Consider the following 23462-nt stretch of genomic DNA (forward strand, 5'->3'; position numbering starts at 1 on the left):
CCAACTGGTGACGGTTAAAAGACATATAGAGCTGATTGGCAGTTTTCAAAAAAATGATAAGAAATTGTCAGAATGTCAGAAAAAGATTAAATAAGGTCAGCTTACAATATATATCACCTTAAAGTGACTGTTGTAAATACATTGAATTAGATTGGAATCTAAAGGAAGAAGGCAGAAAGAAAATAATAATGGACCCAGAATTGAAACTTGCGGAACCCCACAGGTTAGGGAGGCAGTGTTAGAGAAGGTCCTATCGTATAAATAGGAAGCAGAGTCAGCAATACTATCCAGAAGTGGTTGTTTACGACGTAAAATTTGATGTAAAAGTGTCAAAGGCGGCATTCAGGTAAAGTAGATCAAGTATAGAAGACTTCTCAGCATCAAAGACATCAAACCTTACATCCCTTCAAAAGAGTGGTCTTAGTGGAGTGTTGACTTTGAAAACTATATTGAAAAGGGACAGAACTCTGTAATTTGTATAATAAAGATCTGAACTGGGGTGGCTGTAGCTTAGATGGTGGACCAGGTCATCAGCTAATTGGAAGGTTGGTGGTTCAATCCCCGACTCCTCCAGTCTTTATTCCAAAATAGCAAGATACTAACCCCTCATTCCTCTCTGATGCATCCGTCAGAGTATGATTGTGTGTCAATGTTAAACAGAAAAAAGTGCTTGTGTGAATGGTTGAATGAGGCAAGTTGTGTAAAAACGTGCTATGTAAGAACCAGTCCACTTACCAGTTGACTTTCCTCCACTTTTTCTAATAATATGCTAACAGATGGCAATTGCAGAAAATTAGTTGACATAAAGATAGGTTTCTTTAGTGAAGGAGTTACCTGATCATAATAAAGGAACACAGCCTTGCCTCAGTGAGCTGTTAATAGCTGATAATAGACGGCAATGATGGACCAATGCTAGTCCTAATGGGATTAATGGAGGACTTAGGAGTCGTCAATCACATTATTTTAGGAACTAATTGATAAATGTTTTATAGTCATCATCATAAAGTAATGCTATTAATAGTATCACTTAACACTCTGGGATAGGGCGGGGCAATTAATAAAACATCAGCACCTCTGACTGACGTAATGTTGCCCATGCTGGTCGTTTTGGTTTTTCGTTGTGCAGCAGTGGTTATGAATGCGCATTCATTTACAGCCTGCATACTCATGCATTTTACATTTTCTCATCGATTCTGTAATTTAAAAAAAATCATAGCAATAAAGGAAAAGTTGCGCACACTGAACAAGCAAGACAGAAGACAGAAAGTGATGCTTGCACTCTGTGGTTGTTGTTTCTGAACATGAAAGAATAAAACCCAACTAATGTTTTTATGCAAAGAAGTAAAATCAACATTTAAATGTAAACTGACTATTGGTGTGTCCTGTCAGAGAAAGGAATGTGCAGCAATACTGTGTGTGTGTGTGTGTGTGTGTGTGTGTGTGTGTGTGTGTATTCTGCCCTAAAGAAATATACCATAAATATGTGGGGCTCTGTTCTAAACACTCGAGGACTCAGTGAAGACTCACTGCACAACCCAAAGCTTTGATGCTGGGCTGACAACTGTGGGCAATCCTCATGTGCCGATTGCACGCAGAGAAGTTTACAGTCATAGCTGCAACAATCACAGTCGTTACTTTCGGCATTACTTGATCCACTAATCCATAAATATCCACTTATTTACAAGGCAAACAACTGAGAGGTAGGAGAGAACTGACAAACCGTTAACATGCTTCACATTTAATAAGCGGCCTTGCTCTTCCACCCCACACAGACCAATGTTTTCAACCCCGTCACAAGCATCCCTCTACAGAGTCCATTGTCCTCTCTGAGACAGTCATGGACGGAAAATATTTTTAGCATCAAAACAAATCTTTAAAATGACTTTTATATTTTTTTAGCTGTAGAATGACATGAACCAAGTAACTGTATATTTGATACGGAGGATCTGAGTGAGTTTTTTAGACCTGTACATCCTCAGTGATATTTCAAAACAGAAATCAAAGTTCCAAACATGAACTCAGTAATGAGCAGCTCCACCGTTATTGTTGATCACTTCAAAAATTCGTTGCGGTGTACTTGATGCAAGCGTTTCCATGAGGTGAGAACATTTCTCCAAGTGGTGAAGACGGCTGCACAAAGGGCATCTACTGTCTGGAACTGTTGTCCATTTTTGTAAACTTCCCTTGCCATCCATCCCCAAAGGTTCTCATTTGGATTTAGATCAGGGGAACACACAGGATGGTCCAAAACAGTGATGTTATTCTCCTGGAAGAAGTCCCTTTTCCTGCAGGTATTGTGTACTGTAGCGTTGTCCTGTTGAAAAACCCAGTGGTTACCACACAAGCGAGGGCCCTCAGTCATGAGGGCTACTCTCTGCAACATCTGGACATAGCCAACAGCTGTTTGACACCCCAGACCATTGTGGCCTCCCCTCCACTGTGGGGCGTAGAAAACATCTCAGGTGGGATCTGCTGTAACGTTGGAAACCATCAGGATCATCAAAGTTACATTTTTTCTCATCAGAGAATAAAACTTTTTTCCACCTTTCATGTTCCATGTTTGGTGCAAACGGTCAGTTCTGTGGCGAGACGAGGCCTTTGAAGACGTTTGTTTTTGAAGCCCTTCAGTCTCAGATGCCGTCTGATGGGTATGAGGCTGCAGTCGGCACCAGTAACGGCCTTAATTTGGGTCGAGGATCATCCAGTGTCTTGACGGACGGCCAATTGGATCGTCCGGCTCAGTGCTGGTGAAATTTTTTGGGTCTTCCACCTGACTTTTTTGTTCTGTAACCCTCAGGATCATTAAGGAAATTCCAAATGACCGTCTTACTGCTTCCTACCTCAGCAGCGATGGCGTGCTGCGAGAGACCCCGCTTATGCTGTTCAACAACCCGACCACGTTCAAAAAGGAACGTTTTGTTGCTTTTGCCATGAGAACATCATGACAGTTCACGGTGACACTTTAATTACCAGGCTTGTAAAAGGCCTTTGAATCTCCTGTGCTAATTTTTCACTTGGCCTCATTGGATCTGTGAGGAGTTCTCCTTACTGATGTCGGTCATCTCTACAGCAGACAGGCGTTGACACTGTGAGCCTGTACATTTGTATAGTACACCAACAGGTCATCACAAACAAATGTTTCTATTGCATATCTTCTCTTATGCATTCTTTTTACTCCTCATTGGAAGAATGGACGTTTTCACAAACCGAGATCAAAACGTCCACTCTACTGTAAACATCTTTATAATAAAAAAGCACGTTTTTACATGTTACATAAATAACACTACTACTTCTTGTTCCTCACCATCAGCACAGGAAAAGGAGTGGACTCAAAAACAACTTCATGTCCAAGAACTTTGTGATAGAAGAAGTCAGTTTGTTGCCATCGAGGCGCAGCTCGAACACCCCCAGGTGCCCGTTTCGCCTAAGAGTGCAAAGGATGCGCTGGCTTAAGATCCACATTAGAAAGCATGATGAAAAGACTCAGTGTCTTAGAAGCACACCCCCCTGAGAGTGCTGCCAGACATCAGTTTGGAGCAGGCAGAGATCCACAGTGACCCCCTCATCTCCAGCACCCAGAGAGGACCCACTTCTCCTCCCCTCATCTACAGCTCTGGTGCCACTGAGCCAGTTCCAAGAGTAGACGGATGGCTTTTTCTCCCAGTCACGTCTGTCTCTTCTTCACGTGGCGCCACACCAGCGCCCAGAGATGATCCACTTATCATTCCTTATCTGCTGCTACAGTTTCACCCGTCTGCCACTCGCCTGCCAGTTATGAGGAATGTAAGGAAGGAATGAAAGAGACTTTGATGATATTTGGAGTAAATCAAAACTGAACTGGAGTGAAGCCTGAGTGAAAACAGGAGCAGAGGTTTCCCAGCTTGTCTGAACAGCGGCACAAACTCCAGAACCAAATAAATGAGAGACTTAGGAGTCCCAGTAAATGCATACTGTCACATTTAAAGGCCAGATAACACTGTATTTAGTCATTTCTACGGTTTATGGAGTTTTCATAGTTCATAGTATTGTATTCTGACCAACTTTGTGAACACAATAACTCAAGAAAGAAGTCATGTAGGATTTTCACAATGATACCATAGGCACGTCTACTTGGAGGCTGAGGGGTAGTGCTGGTCACCACCACTATTTTTAAATAAAGTCTTATATCCAAATAATGTCTCTGCATTTGGTTTAATTCAATTCAATTCAATTCAATTTTATTTATATAGCGCCAAATCAAAACAAAAGTCGCCTCAAGGCGCTTTATATTGTACAGTAGATAGCACAATAATAAATACAGAGAAAAACCCAACAATCATATGACCCCCTATGAGCAAGCACTTTGGCGACAGTGGGAAGGAAAAACTCCCTTTTAACAGGAAGAAACCTCCGGCAGAACCAGGCTCAGGGAGGGGCGGCCATCTGCTGCGACCGGTTGGGGTGAAAGAAGGAAAACAGGATGAAAGACATGCTGTGGAAGAGAGACAGAGATTAATAACAGATATGATTCGATGCAGAGAGGTCTATTAGCACATAGTGAGTGAGAAAGGTGACTGGAAGGGAAAAACTCAATGCATCATGGGAATCCCCGGCAGCCTACGTCTATTGCAGCATAACTAAGGGAGGATTCAGGGTCACCTGGTCCAGCCCTAACTATATGCTTTAGCAAAAAGGAAAGTTTTAAGCCTAATCTTGAAAGTAGAGATAGTGTCTGTCTCCCGAATCCAAACTGGAAGTTGGTTCCACAGAAGAGGGGCCTGAAAACTGAAGGCTCTGCCTCCCATTCTACTTTTAAATACTCTAGGAACAACAAGTAGGCCTGCAGTGCAAGAGCGAAGTGCTCTAATAGGGTGATATGGTACTACAAGGTCATTAAGATAAGATGGGGCCTGATTATTTAAGACCTTGTATGTGAGGAGCAGGATTTTGAAATCAATTCTGGATTTAACAGGAAGCCAATGAAGGGAAGCCAAAACAGGAGAAATATGCTCTCTCTTTCTAGTCCCTGTCAGTACTCTTGCTGCAGCATTTTGGATTAGCTGAAGGCTTCTCAGCGAGTTTTTAGGACTTCCTGATAATAGTGAATTACAGTAGTCCAGCCTGGAAGTAATAAATGCATGAACTAGTTTTTCAGCATCACTCTGAGACAGGATATTTCTAATTTTAGAGATATTGCGCAAATGGAAGAAAGCAGTCTTACATATTTGTTTAATATGTGCATTGAAGGACATGTCCTGGTCAAAAATGACTCCAAGGTTTATTATGTGATTTTCCAAAAAAAGGAATTCTCTTTAATTATTACTAACAGCCCACAGAGCAAGGAGGTCTGGGCCGGATCCGGCATCAAGCTGGCACTTCTGACTGACTGGTGTCATGTTTTAAGCATCAGAATAAGAGTTTTATTATGGAGTCATAATATTGAACCATCATAAAGTTGAATTGTGTTAATGACATTTATAGGTATATATAGATATAATATAAACCTTTCCCATCCTACCCCGATTCTAAGAGCTTGAAGAGATGGGGGGGTTTGTAAGCAGACAGGTGGTGCACACCTTGGACAGGTCACCAGTCTGACAGTGTGGACTTGAAATGATTATTATTACTTTGCAATGCTTTTCACTTCTGTTCATTGTTCTTTTTCAGATGACCCCAAAGCTGTTGTGGGCGATCTAACGGTAAGTGCTGTTTTTAAAATAATATAGGAACATGTAAGCTGTGTGGAGACAGAAAAGCATGTGCAGTATTGTAAAAGACAAAAATGATGCAAAGAAAGAAACATGAAATAGATGTGATGTGTCGGTCAGCTCTCTGCTCATATTGTTTCTTGTAGTGTAAGAAAGCAGACCAGCACTTCAAACCGTACTTGAAGCAGCACCTGCCAAAGAGACTGCACTATGCCAACAATCAACGCATTGAAGATGTTCATCTCCTGGTGGACAGGAAGTGGCACGTTGCCAGGTACAAGAGGAGCACTTAAACATGAAATACTCATACAGTACACATGAGGTAAACTTAAACATAGGCTCTAACAGGAAGATTGTTTTTTATGACTCTTGTCCTGAAAACACAATTGGATAAATTTGACATACGCAGCTTGTTTTAGGCTGATGAACATTTTTTAATGAGAATATAATGAGCAGCGTGATCTACGTAACGTGATAAAACGCTGCGTGAGGCATGGCAGGACGCAAAACTCACAAAAAGCTTTACTGCTGGATTCACTAAATACTGGGAACACAGAACACACAGCCGCAGCAATGAGGGAGACACAAACAGTATGCAGAGCAGCGAGACCTGGGGAACACAGATGGGCATGATCTAACTCACAAGACAGGGGAAGCAAAACTGAACAAGCTGCACAGGACAGGAGACGGTCAAAGTAAAGCAGGAAGAATCACGAGGAGTTTAATAACAGAGCAGTTAATACTTTAGAATAAAACCTACAGAGCATCAGATAAAATGGTATGATATGGTTGATAAATCTTGTTTGATCAGACCTCTTCAGGAAACATATGGGATGAGAACTGTGTCATCCCGTCTCACATGAGACCCCACCTGACATAGGACACGTGGAACTTCAGCTCAGGGTTTGAATCTGACTTCATCAGTTCTCTCAGTGAGTCAGGGCACACAGTAATCACATACTCACTACAGATCCACCATTTGTGAGGAAAAATCTCCCTAAACCTGCGTGGAAATCATGAAGAAGGTCCTCCTCAAAACAGTTTCTTTGTCAGATGTCATCAAGATGATGGTTTGGGCAGAAATCCTTCTCCAAGGTTTTAATGCTTGTTTCCCACGGTGGTTATTTGCTGTAGAGCACATAAAACAAAATGTTATTGAGGACAAATTATTAGCGCCTCTAAGAAATTTAAAGTGTGTATCAAAAATGTCCCAATTTCCCAAAAGAGCAGCAGATTTTCAACAAAGCATTATTAGATATATGTTTTCTTTTGAAAGCATTAACTATTTCTATTTGTACACAACAACAGAATTATTTCAGAAAACAAAAAGACCAGGCTGGTTATTATTAGCCACTTGAAAAACAGAGCTGTGCAATCATGTGCTTTGTAATATCCAGCTTGTAAAATCAAGTTAAAACTGAGGATTATCTTCCAATTTACACACAGTATATAAAAATCAGCAAGTGTTTGAGCCGTCACCTGTGAAAGCATCATGACACAAACCAAGGAAAAATATTTGGAGTTGGGAAAAAGGAATTGTTGATCACTAAGCAGAAGATGGAGATACGAAGTTATCACAAGTGTCAAGAACTGGAGTAAGAAGTATCATCAAGCCACACAATACAGAACAAGCCTGATAGAGTTAAGAAGCAAAGATTTCAATGAGGTGTCCGATGACCCCAGAACAACTGCCAGGACACTCGGGAATGACTTAGCCAACTCGGGAGTTGTAGCCTCATAGAAGACAATCACTGGAATCCTGAGCAGGAATGGACTGTGAGGTTGCAGACCAATCAAAACTGCAGAAGAGACACCTTCAAGCCAGACTGAAGTGTGCTAAGAAGAACCTCTTTGGCCACAGAGACGTTGCTTATGTTTGGAGAAAGTAGGGCGTACAACCTAAAGAGCACCGTCCCCACAGTGAAATATGATGGTGGGAGTATTATGCTGTGGGGATGCTTTACTGTTTTCTGGACTAGGAATCTGGTCAGGAATCATAAAGAAAGAAATCTGGGAAGACCAAAGTGAATGTTAATGACTGACCTGCACAAAGCATTCGAATCCCACTGAAAATCCCACAGTGGGATGAACTGAACACCAACAGGACCATGCCAGAAGACCATCAAATCTGGAGGAGCTTGAGAGATTCTGGCGAATGGGCTGGAGTCTTGTTGAAAACGACAACAGATGACAGCAGGCCTTTATCAAGCAACAAGGATAGACAACCGACTTGGGAGGGGCTGGTAGTTTTTTGTGAAATAACTGTTTCTGTGTGCAAAGCAAGATAATTTAAGCATCCAAAATAAAACTAAAATATTTGGTCCATATTATGGTAAAAAAGGATATTTAAACAGGCCATGCTTTAGTGGTGCAGGTCCAGGTGCCACAGATGGGCGGTTAAATGGTTAAATGACCATAGAGTGAAAAGAATAGTTGACCAGTGAGATGCTACAGATGCTGTTTTGTGCAGTTATGAATATTCATGGTGATTAAGGACTCATAATCTTTTAAACCCACTGGTCTAAAAGATTATGAGAATATCAACCTAGGCAGAAGTAAAGGTGTGTAGTGGATCACGAGTCTGCCCGTACCTGGAGAGAGACCAAGCAAAATCACGCAGCCTGCTTACATTAAAGGAGTTTTCATTTAGTTTGCATTTGCTGCTGCTCCTGCTATCCACCGTCGCGTACAGTTGGTGTTGACGTGGCGTTTTCAGCCCACCCATCGCTGAGGCTTTTACTGCACATCTTGGATCACTTAAAAACACATTTTATGCCAATGTGTGCTGCTATCAACGCATCATTAACACATGCGGTGCTGAAAAGCTATACGATGTGGCGTCCCGAATCACACGCACACGGTAAAGAAAAAAAAACACGCTTGTATTTTTCAAAAGAGCAGCTGCTGAAAGTTTAATGAGACTCTAAAATCAACTGTGACAGGTGTTTGATACAGAGCGCTGAAAAGTCTGACTGCAGCGATCCAGTGACAAAGAAAACGATGAAGTCATCCTGACTGAAAGTGAAAACAAACCACAGCAGCTAACTGTGCGTGTGCGTGTGTGTGCGCGTGCGTGCGTGTCCGTGTGTGTGCGTGCGTGCGTGTGCGCGTGCGTGCGTGCGCGTGTGTGTGTGTGCGTGTGTGTGTACTGTAACGCCACCTAACGTTGGTACACTGCAGGACGGCCACTTTGTCTCACACATGGCTGCTAAATGAAAGAGATCTTTGAGGATGTGTGTGTCTGATAGGCAGACGGGCTAATCGTTGGCACTGCAGTGTAAGCAGAGGTACAGCGCTAACACACACTCTCACACACACACACGAGTGCAGGCACATATACGTTAGTGTCTGTAAATCCCAAACCAACAACTGTTCACACCAAATGAAACGATGTTTGTCTCGTTTCCCCTGTCATCTTGTCATTTACATTTTCGACGTGCCTGTGGCTTCACCCTCCCACACACACACACACACACACACACACACACTTGATTATATAACTGGGAGTAGTGTTTTAATGGACACTTAATAAAAAGTGGCTTCTTTTTTTCAGTTAGAGGACTTTGGCCTGAGTTGATTGAAGGACTTGTTGAGCTAAAGCACTAAAGTAGGTGAAAACTGGCAACACACTGAAGGGCAGCTTCAAGACTGAGGAAACTGTCATGATGTTGTAGCTGTTTGAAGGACTACAGAACCAGAAACACAGGATTTAGTTGCTACATGTTATGCTAAGTTGCTCAATAATAAATGAACTGCATCCATGAGGGGGTTTACATTGAACAGACTGAATAGCCTGGTTCCTGCAGCAGCATTTAGAAACCTTACCTCACCACCGCCATGTTGTAGTTGGAGCTATAACCAGAGGGTGGAGTGCTAGACTAGTGGCTAAGGCTACAAACAAACAGAAATATGTACTAATCAGCACTAAGTAACAGATGAAAGAAATGCTACAATTTGACTTACAAAAACGGGGCAGAGACTTTCTGGATGGTCTGTACAACAACAACAGCCGGTGTTTATCACAAAGTAACTAACAGTGTAAACTCCACTGAATATCATCACTGGTCTACAGCCAAACTGTAGTCACTGAAACTGATGCTTATAACTGGTGGCTTGCTTTAGTTTTTACGATATGCCTTTAGGTCAGGTTTAAACCAAATGTGTTTAACTGAAACCAGAAGTTACTCAAATCCATTTTGAGCCTTGAATGTTCAGATATAATCAAACATTCACACCTTTGGATGAAATTGGGCTCGTGTGAACTGAAATTATATCAGGTATGAAACATAATTGCCAAATTTCAAAAGTCATGATATTATAATACTTGAACTTTTGACCTCTACCATGACCTTGTATTGACCTTCCCACATGTTTGCTACTTTCTTTCACAGTGTGCCATTAAAAGTACTGTGAAATGCTTCTAAAATCTCTATTTTGTTCTGTTTGTGAAGTGAAACTGTGAAAGGTGTGAAAGTAAAAGTTGCAGTTTGAGGTTTTTCATGCAGCAGCTTCTTTGTAACTAATGTAATGTGAAAACACACAGAAGCTTCCAGCAACCACTCAGTAACTGGTCAACAAATATGTCATTTTCCATCACAATCAGAAATTGCAGAGGTTTCGCTGAATGGGCTCAAGGCCTGTGTGACTGAGGCCTTCAATAATGAGATAAAGTCAGTAGTGGACACACACACAGACAGGCGAGTGAGGAGTCCAACAGATCTACATATCATTATTTAATGTTTCATGATCACGCTTCTCTCTGTCTTCTTTTTTTTTTAAACAATGATTTATTGACTTTTTGGAAACAATACAAACAGCAACAAATCAGCACAGCCCAATACACATAATGAATTTTATTTAAAAACTCTGGGGTACGCTGCAGTCTATGTACGATTCTGTAATGACTTTCCTGCAGGCAGTTACAGGAAACATTTTCTTGGCAGATCTAAAATTATTGGACCACGCTTCTGCACTAAGCTCAACTTCGATGTCAGTTTCCCACCGAACCCTGGACTTATCGGTGGTTACAAAATTCAGAGACAATAATTTCTCATAACAAAGAGAGATACATTTCTTTCTTGTGATTATTTCCTCATTAAATTTAAGGAGAAAGCTTTCAGTAGGATTCAAAACAGGTTGACTGGCTGGAAATTTAAGGGAATTTACAAAATGTCTTACTTGCAGAAACCAAAGAAGTGTTTCTGTGGTGAATTATACCTAGTTTGAATTTGATTAAAGGTCATAAAACTACCTCTTTCAAACAGATCGCAAAGAAATCTTATATTTTTAGAATGCCAATCATCAAATATACTCAATACCAGGAGGGAAAACTTTATTCCTAATTAGAGGCTGCAGTGCACTAGAAAAACCCTTTCTTCCAACGTGGGCAGCAATATTATGCCAAACCTTAGACGTCAAAAGAAAATTATTTCTGACACCAAGAGGAAGGTCAGCCAGATAAATAGATAAAAGACTAAGAGGCGAAAGAGGGTCACAGCACCAAGTATCTACGGGTGGTTCGCCTTGGTGTAAAAAGGAATGTAACCACCCTGAGATTATTTGTGCATGGCAGGCCCAGTAAAAGTATAGAAGATTAGGAACTCTCTGTCTTCTATGTTCAGACTTTTTTCAGATTTCTAAGTTGCTACACAATGAAGAAAGGTCAAAGTGAGATAAGAAGCTTAGAATTAATGATTAAAATCAAATACCTAAACAGTGTATGTGGGTGTAAATTGTAAGGAACTGAATAACCTGGAAACAGTCGCAGCCAGCAAAACAGTCGGCTATTTTTATTCTTTTGGATTCGGCACATAAAAAGCCACAAGAAATAACAGAACTGAGAGCTGTGGTGTAAAAGACAGCCTGTTTCAGCAAGTCTGTCTGTAAAGTGTCCACACCTCTAATTTTATGTCATAATAACATTGAGTTATAAAGAAAAATCATATTTGTTTTAAAATGGAGAAATTAGCTATAGACAACAACACAAGCAAACTGTTTTTGTTTGTGTCAGGCTGCACAAATGTTCGTTGTGATTAGAGCGATGATAGAGGGATTACATAGGCACTTTTAGTTTTTGGCACATTTGTGTTGGCTGCTTTTCTCGGGCCTGGAGGCTGCAGCTTGTTAACCAGTAAATCATATGACAACCTATTTTGACACTTACGATACAACAGTTACACCAGCCACACGTAGTTTAGCAAATGATTATACTTCATTCAATTCCTGTTAAACGATGTTTTAAGAAAAAAAAAAATCAGGTTTGCATGATTAAAGTTTGCTCCAGCAGTGGGTTTGAGGGAAATAAGGAGATGCTTCTTATTTATTTTTGTTGGTGGAAGGTTGGTGGTTCGATTCCTGGCTCCTCCAGTCTGCATGTCAAGTATCCTTGGGCAAGATACTAACTCCAAGTTGCTCTCCGATGCATCCATCGGAGTATGGCTGTGTGTGAATGTAGTTAGAAAGCACTACGTAAGTGCGTAAGTGAGAAAGTGCTTGTGAGAATGGGTGTGATTGGGTGAATGTGGCATGTTGTATAGAGCGCTTTGAGTGCTCCGAGAGAGTAGAATCAGACCATTTACCATTTATGAATGTAAGCAGGTGACATTATTAGAAAAAAACAAATATCTTTTTATATCTGTCACACAGTTTGGCTTGCTTCTTTGTTGCCAACCTTAGCAACACTGATGGTAGAAACCATGTACATCACTGTCCTCTTGGTTACAAATGAGAGAAGATACCGCTGTCATTACAGGAAAGTCCCTGAAGGCAGGAGGCACTGTGGCTTAGCTGGAGATCATGGATATGACAATAAGATCAACAGCATGCAGGTACTGTTGGCAAGATTCACTTTGTATTCACAATACCAGCTCAGCATACACACACTGTACACACGGTTACACACTGTAACCGGTATTAAAGCTCAGACTGTCCTAACATTCAATAAATATTATTGTAAGGTAAAGACCCTACAACAATACAGAGAAAATGACCCCCTGTGAGCAAGTTGTTGCTTAGGCAACAGTGGGAAGGAAAAACTCCCCTTTAACAGGATAAAAGGGGAGCAGAACACTCCAGCAGGACCAGGCTGGGTGGGGGGGCGCAGACATGTGCCGTGACTGGTTAGGGATGAGGGGAGGAAGACAGGAGAAAGACATCCTGTGGAAGAGAGCCACAGATTAATAAAAGGAATAATTACATGCAGAGAGGTGTGTAAACACAAAGTGAGTGACTGAAGAAGAAATGCTCGGTGCATCATGGGAATCCCCCAACAGCATAGACCTAATGCAGTGTAAATAAGTGAGGATTGAGGGTCACCTGATCCAGCCCTAACTATAACTAACGGCTGTATCAAAAAGGAAAGATCTTAGCCTCATTTCCAAAAACTGAGGTGTCTGAATCCAGACTGGAAGCTGGAAGCAAACAAACAAAAAGACATTATGTGCACATTTCATAAACATTACAGGAACTTTAATCGTCTTCTTAAATACATGAAATGTAAGAAGGAATAATAATAAGCAGAAGACAGGGAACAAATTTATAAGAAACCACTGAAATATTCTTGAGATTAAAGTCATGAGGAAAAAGCCCCAAAGATTTTTCCCACAATATAAACCAACTGCCTTTATTTATTCATGTATTGAAATGTATGCAAATGTAGAATAGCCTTTTTTAAACTCAATAAAAACATCAGATATATCAAACATTTTCTTGCATTTGTTGTAACAAACTAACCCGTGTGATGAACTTTTGCTTTCAGACTATTTTCGTTGGGTATGGACCTACATTTAAATTCAAGACTAAAGTTCCAGCCTTTGAAAACATCGAGCTTTATAACGTAATGTGTGGTGAGGATTCACTTTTTTTCCATTTGCATTTCTGTGTTTAGGTCGGTGTCTCGGTGTGTAGGTGCACATCAGCTTGAAATCTGAGATTTTTCCACAAGAAGAATGTGTTAGCTGATGTTTACGTGTGTTAACGTGCGACGTCTTTAGTCTTTAGCTGATTTCAGTCACATTTGTCTCAGATCTTCTAGGTTTGAAACCGGCCCCTAATAATGGAACTCATGGCAGTCTGAACCACCTGCTAAGAACCCCCCCGTACAGACCCACCATGCCAGAGGAGGTCTCCAGGCCAACAGCCTCTGGTGCTGTGCCTGCAGGGACAGACAGCTTGGGGTGCAGTTGCGACGAAAAGGTCAGCCACGATGACTCAGAGGCAGACCTGAGCCCAACTTCCTGTCAATCCCTAAAGGGAATTCAGATTTTTTTGTCTTTTTTTTAAATTTCTCAACTCAATCATATGTTCAGCAGATGCAGCATCCATATTGTGACGCTCCTCTTCCATCGTATCCCAAAGCTGTTCTATCAGATTGAGATGTTTGTCAAAGCCATCTGATCACAAAGGCAGGATGGATTCATGTTATGTACAACAAATTCTGACCCTTCTGTCTGAATGTTGCAGCAGATATCACACATTCCTCCCATCTTCTATTGCTCAATTTGGTGCTTGTATGAATTGCAGTCTCAGTTTCCTGAGACTCACAGGAGTAGCACCCCGCAGTCTGGCCATTCTCCTCTGTCATCAGCACATCATGTTCACTGAGAGAACTCATACTAACTGGATATTTTCTCTTTTTTGGGCCAAACTCTGAAGATGGTTGTGCAGAAAATCCCATGAGATCAGCAGTTTTTGAAGTGACCTCAGCGATTACGCCTCTTTTTAAAACTCCCTCTTCTTTACTTTTGGCCTAATAGAGTTGACTGTTAAATTCTTTCCATAGGTCAAATTAGATCCTTACAAAGTATGACTAACCTGCATGTATGACTGGCCAGATGCCAAACATTCACTCGACTATTAAATCCCACAAAAGGATCCATCTGGTCAGCTTATTTACTTAATTCACTTTTATTTATAAGGCGCCAGATGACAACAACAGTCCCCTCAAGGTGCTTTATATTTTAAGCTAAAAACCCTACAATAATAAAGAGAAACCCCACACAACCAGAAGACCCCCTATGAGCAAGCACTTTGGCGACAGTGGGAAGGAAAAACTCCCTTTTAACAGGAAGAAACCTCCGGCAGAACCAGGCTCAGGGAGGGGCGGGGCCATCTGCTGCGACCGGTTGGGGTGAGAGAAGGAAAATGGGACAAAAGATACACCATGAAAGAGAGACTAACATTAACTCATGATTAAATGTGTGCTGTATAAACACAGAGAGGGAGAGAGAGAGAAAAGAACAGCAAACATCCAGTGCAACTCATACATGAACATCTGTAGCTAGAACAAGGTGCTGTGAAAGAGCCCTGACATCATGGAAATGAGTCTGCGATGTCACGAGACACCAGACTGAATCCAGAGAATCTTTAGGGTTCTGAACCATCTTCCTGACAGGTACCCTGAAAAACTGCGTGCAAAGAGAAGTGGTGATAGACTTTATTTCCCATGCTAATAATAGGATCATCACTTGAATCAAAATGCAGCCAGCATTTGGAGTGGAATGACAAATATAAATTCTGAGTTCACACAGACACTGTCCACACTGCAATACATCCACAGGAACATAACAAAGACCCTAAGGGGTCGACCTGGGCCGGAACAAACCAGACCCACTGAGGCCAAGAGCCACAGGAGAAGGCTTTGTTCTGGCACCTCTCCTTCCATGTACATACTATCAAGAGGAAAGGAAGAGCAGCAACAAGAGCTGCTCACAGAAGAAAGCAGGCATCAGTGCCCAGAGATATGAAGCTCATGAAGTCTAATAAAGCTTGAAAGGAGGTGCAGGGGTGCAGAGAGGAGGCTACACGGTAACTGTAGGCAGAAGCTTTCAGCTGAGACGTCGGCGTGTCTTTGTGGTCCGACTGAACTAATGAAGGATTTTGTTCAAAACTGAGTCAAAAAAGTGAAAGTCTGGTTTTTTATGAGTTCTTTAAGGAATGCAAGAAAGGTTTTATAAAGTATATATTCAAGTCATCTCACAGTAACACTTATTTTGGCCTATCGGAGGTGTCAGTACAGATGCTCTTTATACGAAACTCTTTATACGGGGGCACGTAAACGAGAGCGAACAGCTTGTGGAACATATATAGATGAGGACCGGAAGGAGGCGTGTTTGGAGGCGTGGTCCAGCTCCTGAAATTCAATAAGAAATCAGCTGTAGCATAAACCTGTTCCAACACATCACTCTGGCATGAAACCCCAGATTCATGTTTCCCGGCCTGTTCCCAGCAGGATTTATGAACCATAACTGGGGTTAGCTGCTCGCCTTGTTGTGCAGAGCAGTGTGTGTGATTGGCCAAATGTGCTATCAGCTGATCTCACAGCAGGTGACTGAAGGGCTTTTTGTTGCAGAAGTTTTGTTTAACTTCATTTTACACATTGTAAAAAGATTCATCTGCATGGGTCTGTCATTCAGGACGATTTGATTGTTTTGTGCCTTTTTTACTTGTAAAAAAAGTTTCTTAATGTGTGATTGCTGTTTTCTTTTAAGCGTAAATAACCTTGATGCTTCTTTGCTTTCTGCTGCAGAGCTGGGGTTGGTTCACCTCGTCAAAATCAATAGTTTATTGACAATTTTTGAGTTTAACAGCCTTCTTAGTGCAGACATTGTGTGTGCAGTCGTTGGATTGAGGTGAATTAGACCCAGCTCTGCCCTGCACTGTTTCACTTTATGCTGTGTTTGTGATTCCCATGTAGATCTCTGGAAAGAGATTGTTTCAATCTCCGATCTTTTTGCAGTTGCGTGTAAAAAGTAGGGGCCAGAGAAGTTTGAAAGTGACCCTTGTACGAGGCTATAACCTGGAGTCACTCTGGCTCTGTCTCTTACAGAACAAAGTGGAGGAGCTAAACCAGCGACTGAGGCAAGCTATGGATGGTCAGTCTTTAACGCTCCTACTGAAAATGTCATTAATAAGTAACTTTTCTTTGTAATCCCAGCAGATAAAACTAAGCTTAGTTGCAGTGAAAGTTTGGATTTGTAGCTCGTCTTATTTTATTTGAAATTTCTTCTGTCATGAACACTCAGTCGTGGATTTCATGCGTTCCTCTGTAAATGTCTTTCGTTACATTCCTGCTTGTCTGCGCTCTTCCTCTGACAGACAGCAGGAACCTGCCGTTCGGTCGGCCTGCTGTCCTCTTCCGTACCAAATACTGCATCCTGCACCACAGCGACTACATCAGTGGCTACAGTGAAACTCTGTCTATGCCCGTCTGGACGTCGTACACTGCCAGCAGACAGGTACTGCTCCCCGTCCTCTCTGCCTTTCAGTTGTTGAAGTACAAGTGCTTAGGTTTAGTTTAGCAGATAATTGAGGTTTCAGAATTTTTTCTATAAGTTCATCTCCTGCTTCCAGCACCACTGCTACTATTTTTAGATTATTTTGGGGAAGACCTCTTCTAAGTGCCTTCGTGTCACTGATTCCACAACAGAATTTAGTTTGGGGAGGCTGAATCTTAGGAGGTAGAGCAGCTTCTCTACTGATCAGAATGTTGGTGGTTCAATCCCTGGCTACTCCAGTCTTCATGCCAAATATCCTCGGTCAACACACTAACCCCAGGAAGCTCTCTGATGCATCCGTCCGACTGTGAACGTTAGATGAAAAGCACTGCTTATGTGAATGGATGCAAGTTGTATAGAGCACTTTGAGTGCCCAGGCAGAGTAGAACCAGTCTATTTAACATTCAGACAGAGAAAACACCAACTCCTGTGTGAGATCTTAATCTCTGATTACTGATGATTTACTGGTTACTGGTCTCCAGCTACGATCCAGACACCAAACAGCAATTTTTATGCCTTAGCCTGAAAGGCTGTCTTAAAAAAACAGCTTGTACTAACAGCATTTTGTCAAAAACTGAAAGACATTCATTCTTGGTGACGTTCACTAATGTTTCCCATGAGTCTGGTTGTGCACCTGGATCAAAGACATTTGGAAAATTTGCATTTTTTGCTGCTTCTGGTTTCACTGTGAGCCAACGTTGTTGTAATAAAGTGATAAAAGCTTGAAATAATAACGGCTGCCGTTCTTATTTTGTCGGTTTCAAGGCTTCTTACTTGCCCTGAGTTTGTTTAAAGTTAGCTTCTTAGTTCAAAGAGACCTTAAAAATCCATCAAAAGATTTTGTTTTTTTTCCGTGAATTTCCGTTTTCACTCATCTAACTACAACTGTTGTTCACTTGACAACTCTTTGACAGACAGGTGGGTCTCACACACAGCCACATTTTACAGTCAATCCTTTGTTACACACCGGTTGTCCTCACATTCAGCCCCGAGCTCCATCTCAACTCTAGGGATCATTTTCAGTTCACCGTTATTAAAGGTGAAATCTGGAAAAGTCCAAATTATTTTCTTCAAGTCAAAGTACTGTAAGTTGCTGTAGTTATATTAAGTATCTGTAAACAGCGAAGGACACTATGAACCTCCTGTACAGCAGGAAACGTGCAGGTGCTGGACAGTGTCACCTGTCTCACCTGAATGCCTGCTGACTCTATCTCTTCTGTACCATTTTTCTTTCTCTGGTCTTTGAAACATTTGCAAATCCCCAACATGTTTAACAGAACTTTGTATTCTGGTGGTCCTCCAGGTAGAAGTGTCTCCTCTGCCTGAAACTCTGTCCAACTGTGTGAGACCTGATTCCAGAGTCCCTCCAGCTTACAGCCAATCATGTACCAACTACAGAGCAGATAAACACATCACGTACGCCTTTCTGTACCCACCACGTAAGTGAGCCCGCGCAGCACAATAACACAGCATGTCTGGTGAAAGTTTTACTGGATTCTTAGTCTCACAATATTAATACAATCATATTATTATTATATATATTATTCATATATATATATATATATATATATATATATACATATAGTCATGGAATTACTTGATCGTATTCCATGACTTTTTTTTTACCACATTAATCCTGTTTTTTCCTTGCTGACAGAACTGTCGTCAAATCTAGACAAAAAATACGATGCTGTCCTCATCACCAACACTGTTCCCATGTATCCAGCATTCAAGAGTAAGTCTTTACCTCAGCTTTAGTGTACTCTCTGTTTTATGCTTTTAATCCGCCACCATCATCTCTCTCCCTTTCTCAGAGATATGGGGTTATTTCCAGAGAGTGCTGGTAAAGAAATACGCCACTGAGAGAAATGGAGTGAATGTACTGACTGGACCCATATTTGACTACAACTATGATGGTGTCAGAGACTCAGCTGAGAAGATACGAGAGTAGGCACACTTAATATTTCAATGTTTCTGTTAACCCTCCTTACTCCAGGGTGAATTACATACATGTACATTTTGAACCGTGGACAGTGCTAATGTTCGGGAAGAGTGTGGAACAGCTTCCTGACCTTGATCTTCTCTTGCAGGTATATAGGTGGTACAATCCCAATCCCCACTCACTACTTTGTGGTCCTGACCAGCTGCTTAGACTTCACACAGGCTGCTGATTCGTGTAATGGACCGCTCAACAGCGCCGCCTTCATCCTGCCGCACAGACCCACCAACGATGAGAGCTGCAACGTACGGATGGTCACATGTTTACATTTTCCTTCTGCTCTTTTCCTCATCCACAGCAGACTAATCTTGCAAACACAACATGAAAAATTTTTCCTGCACCAAACAAATAAATTATATTAAAAAAATCACACAGCTGAGCTGCAGCCACACCAGGTTGTTCCTCTGCATCTCAAGCTGCTTTTGCATAATCTTGTACATAAAGAAACAGCACTGACAAATACATACTCAGCTTCACTCTGACAGTGGAATTGGAACGCTCTAATGCATGGGTGTTCTTGCAAACACAACTTCCTGCACTTATTTTATTATTTTTTACAGAGAGTCTTTCAGGAAATCCGTCTATCAGACCCTACAGAGGCTGTACAGTTAGTCCAACTCCTCCAGTATTGCACAGCAGTAAGTGCTATTGCCAGAAGCTTTGCTGTGTCTCCCAGCACAGTGTGAAGAGCATGGAGGATATTTCAGGAGACAATTGCCGTTTCTCAATTCTCAAGTACGTGAGTACGTACTCGCGCTCTCGGCGAGTACGTACTGGCCGAGAACACACGGGAGTACGGACTTGCCGAGAACGCGAGTACGTACTCACGTACTTGAGAATTGAGAAACGGCCTTTGTCTGAGTTTCGGACGAAATGCATTCTGGGGTATATAGCTGTCCCAAGTCTACACCGATGCATGCTCGATAAAACGGGCGGAGCGAGAACACATCCGGGACTTTTTCGCGTTCTCGGTTTGATGCGTACTTCGAATTGGAACAGTACTTGGTCTCCGACTGATGACGTATCACGAGTACACGAGAACGCAAGTACGCACAAGTACGCATATTGAGAAACGGCAAGAAAGTTACTCTAGGAGAGCTGAACAGGGCTGTAGAAGGTCCTTAACACATCTCCATATTTGGAGGGTTAGAGGGTGGAGTATCACCCAGCAAGTTTAGCAAGAAGTATTCATATTCAAACTAGTAAAATACTATAATTTTACCTTTCAAAACTGGAGCGTCCCTTGCCATGTGGTAGCTGGGATAGGCAAGATGGCATGACTCTTAATCATGTCATTTTTTAATATTCCAAAATGAAGGTAAAAGGTTCAAAACTACACAAAAGAGCACACCAATACTGCTGAGCTGTGCAGCGATGTAGATGCAGTGACCACAGGCATGTGACTGTGAAGGATCGGTGGTTCGTTTGACGGTTGAAGACAGCTCCATAAACAGATCACTAGTCATTCTGCCACATGCAAGATATTCTTCACTGCTGTGGCTGTTTTCTGGAGAAACACCTGAGCTGTTCAGTTTTAGCACCCAGTGCTGCCCACCAACTCCACATCTCTTTACATGTGAGGTTTAGAGCATTAGCTGGAGGGACAATAAATCAAAGACACTGTCCAACGACTGAATGAAAAGCTGCACTGTTCACATGTCTTTGAAAGGAAATAATAACTCATACCAACTGTGACAAAAGCTCAGTTTGTGTCATGTGCCAAACTCAACAGTTACTGAGCTTTAACTCTTCTCCTCCTCTCCGTCTAAAGATCAGCTGAAGACAGCCTTACGAAACATGAACAAAAGAAACATTTTCCACCAACTTGATTGGATGCCCATTAATAAGAGGTGACTGCTGCTAATCCTGCTTGTCCTGACTGCCTCCACAGAGCTCAGAGGAGGAGTCTCGCTGGGTGGAGAGCCTGATGAAGATGCACACAGCTCGGGTCAGAGACGTGGAGATCCTGACAGGCCTGGACCTGTACCGCAGGACCAGCCGCAGCTACGCTGAAATCCTCTCGCTCAAGACCTACATGCACACCTACGAGAGCGAGATCTGAGTTCTGCTAATGTTCCTGACGTTATCTTCTGCCGTGGTGGATCGATGTGATACCAGGAGGAGCTGCAGTCATCTCACCCCACCAACTGCTCTGCAGCATCAATGTTGTGGCCCCTTCACTCACTCCTTCATGTGCTTTCATCTCAGTAACTGTAATTTTGCATACATTTTGAACACCACTCAGCTAAGAGGCCACTTAAGTTTAATATTTAGCTTTTGAAAAGGTACAGATCGATATCCATTCGCAAAAATGCTGCTGCACAATGACACTCATTTCATCCATCCAACCGTGGCTGTACCCACCTATGTGTCAGAGGGCTGACTGTGAGTGGAAATGAGCTCCACTGATGATGAATCACAGCATCACTAAATATGTCTCGAGATATTCAAGCAGAGTTACAACATAACAAACAGATCAGTGTAGAGACATGGTGTCAGATTCTGACCAATCAGACAAAAGCTTTTATTTTTCTTTAAATATAAGTAAGATGTTCTCCTATGTGTGTGTGGCTGTATCACATGCCAAGAGAAACGCAAACTTTCTAACTTCCCTTCATCTTTAAGCAGCCGCTATTTTTGGATACTCTCAATGAAATCAGTTTTCAAAAATCTGAAAAAGGCAATTGTGGATTTTGTTACATTGGTTATGTCCTCACAGTGATCTACATGTTGCACCAGTGCACAATCAGATCAGTTGTTTAAGTGGTTCACCAGCCTGGAGGCTGTTAGGAGGCTAAATTCGGCTATAAAGAAATGATGTTTTTCCACGTGGAGGTGCACGTGTTTATGCAGCCTGCCTGAAACAGTACGGTGTAAAGAATCCAAGATGAGATTCTTTTTTTCATTCCATATTCTGGACATTGTAACTTCAACATGGCTGACATTCATCAATAAGACCTGTTGTCACATCATTAAGAAACCTGCTGTAAATCAGGTTCTCAGAGCACTGCGCTTCTCTTGACATCATGACATTTTTCATGGAGGTCACTTAATGGTTACGAAGAAACAAAGGAGGTTTGTATTTTCACTGTTCCCACATAGACGGTTTCCTCTCTTCCTCATTAGTCTCCTTGGTCAGAGTGTGGGCAGTTTTCCTGTGAATGCACAAGCATTAGAGCAAGAAAGTTTATCTGCTGTGGTATTTCATCTTCTGTCCAATTCAGTCAACTTTCCAAATCAAGTAAAAATGAATTCAAATTATGGAAAGCAAAGTGAACGTGAAGCCAGAAACTCTTTTACAAATCTGGACTGCAGATGTAGAGAGCTAGAATCCACATGCTACAAAGAAGCTATGTTTGAATGATGTCAAGGAAACGTGCCTTGCACCACAGAGCTCTGGCAGAATCCCAGAGAGAGTCCCAGAAAAATCAGCACTAAGGATTGTAAAACCAAAGCGGTCTTCTGTATGATGTAAGCCACTCCATCATTACAACGTGTTGCATTCTTCCTCGACACGATGAGTGCTTTAAAAATGCCTTTAGTGTGTGACAGGGAGTGACACTGGTGTCTGTGTGTGTGTGTGTGTGTGTGTGTGTGAGTGTGTGTGTGTGTGAAGGTAAATTCCAGATTAGTTTTTCTTTGTATTTTTGACTGTCAAATATGTGGGTTTCATTGTGAATTGTGTCCAGTAACAGTGTTGATGATGATTTATTGATTTTGAAAAAAAACAAAAACATGTACCACCTGTGAGACTGACTTATTTAAACTTTATGGACATTTCTCAATAAAAAAGTGTTTTTACTAAATAAGCTGTGCTGTTTGCTGTGGTGCTGTCAACAAGAGGAAATCCCTATTGTGTGTCTGCGACTCAGTGTTTTGTGTTCGAGTTTTATTCTGTGAGTTATGGTTTTCTGTTTGTGTTACGTTTATAGTTCCTGGGTTTTGAGGTTCCTGTTCTGTTTCTGTGCCTCCTCTGCGTTCTTGGGAAGGGTCATTGTGTTTAGCTTACGTGTCTTGAGTTCAGCCTGTGTGTTTCCTGTTTTACCTTGATAGTCCTGGTCCTTTGTCAGTATAGTCTGCTTTACTTCCTGCGTCCTGTTATCTCAGATTTATCCCAGCTGTGTCTCCCTCCTGTTGTGCATTCCCCCTCGTTACCTGGTGTGTATTTATTGCTTGTGTTGTCGTGTTTCTATGTGTTTCTAGTTTCAGGTATGTGTTAGTTTAGTTTTCCCAGTTTAGGTTTTGGCTCATTTTCTGTGTTCCACCTGTTGGTTGTTTAGTTCTGCCGTCAATAAAGGCTCACTTTCTGTTAGTGATGGCCAGGGGCGGATCTAGAAGGGTGGCATGTGGTGGCAAGTGCCACCCTAGTTTTGTATATGACAGTGTTGTTTATAAAAATAAGATAGCATTAACACTTGGAGCGTAGTTACAGTTAACAGTGAATATAAATGCTGAAACTGAATATATTCCATATTGTTACCCCCCTCCAACATTAACAAATGG

The 23462-nt window shown here is 41.8% G+C and overlaps 1 protein-coding gene across 2 annotated transcripts in view; it reads left to right on the forward strand.

The window, feature by feature from the left end:
• The window catches only part of enpp2 (ectonucleotide pyrophosphatase/phosphodiesterase 2), a 48410-nt gene extending 25642 nt beyond the window's left edge, over positions 1-22768 (forward strand). The window contains exons 14-25 of one of the 2 annotated variants that reach the window (XM_013268386.3): positions 5647-5678; positions 5834-5961; positions 12439-12514; positions 13444-13531; positions 13711-13880; positions 16423-16558; positions 16782-16921; positions 18264-18399; positions 18618-18695; positions 18775-18907; positions 19051-19204; positions 20851-22768. In XM_013268386.3, coding sequence (XP_013123840.1) covers positions 5647-5678; positions 5834-5961; positions 12439-12514; positions 13444-13531; positions 13711-13880; positions 16423-16558; positions 16782-16921; positions 18264-18399; positions 18618-18695; positions 18775-18907; positions 19051-19204; positions 20851-21021 — 1442 coding nt within the window. In that variant the 3' untranslated portion in view covers positions 21022-22768. The remainder of the gene's footprint in view (positions 1-5646; positions 5679-5833; positions 5962-12438; positions 12515-13443; positions 13532-13710; positions 13881-16422; positions 16559-16781; positions 16922-18263; positions 18400-18617; positions 18696-18774; positions 18908-19050; positions 19205-20850) is intronic. The other variant, XM_005472366.4, reaches the window with a different exon arrangement.
• The last annotated feature ends 694 nt before the right edge of the window (positions 22769-23462 follow it).

This window comes from Oreochromis niloticus, linkage group LG11 (genome assembly GCF_001858045.2).
Source record: "Oreochromis niloticus isolate F11D_XX linkage group LG11, O_niloticus_UMD_NMBU, whole genome shotgun sequence".
NCBI classification, from domain to species: Eukaryota; Metazoa; Chordata; class Actinopteri; order Cichliformes; family Cichlidae; genus Oreochromis; species Oreochromis niloticus.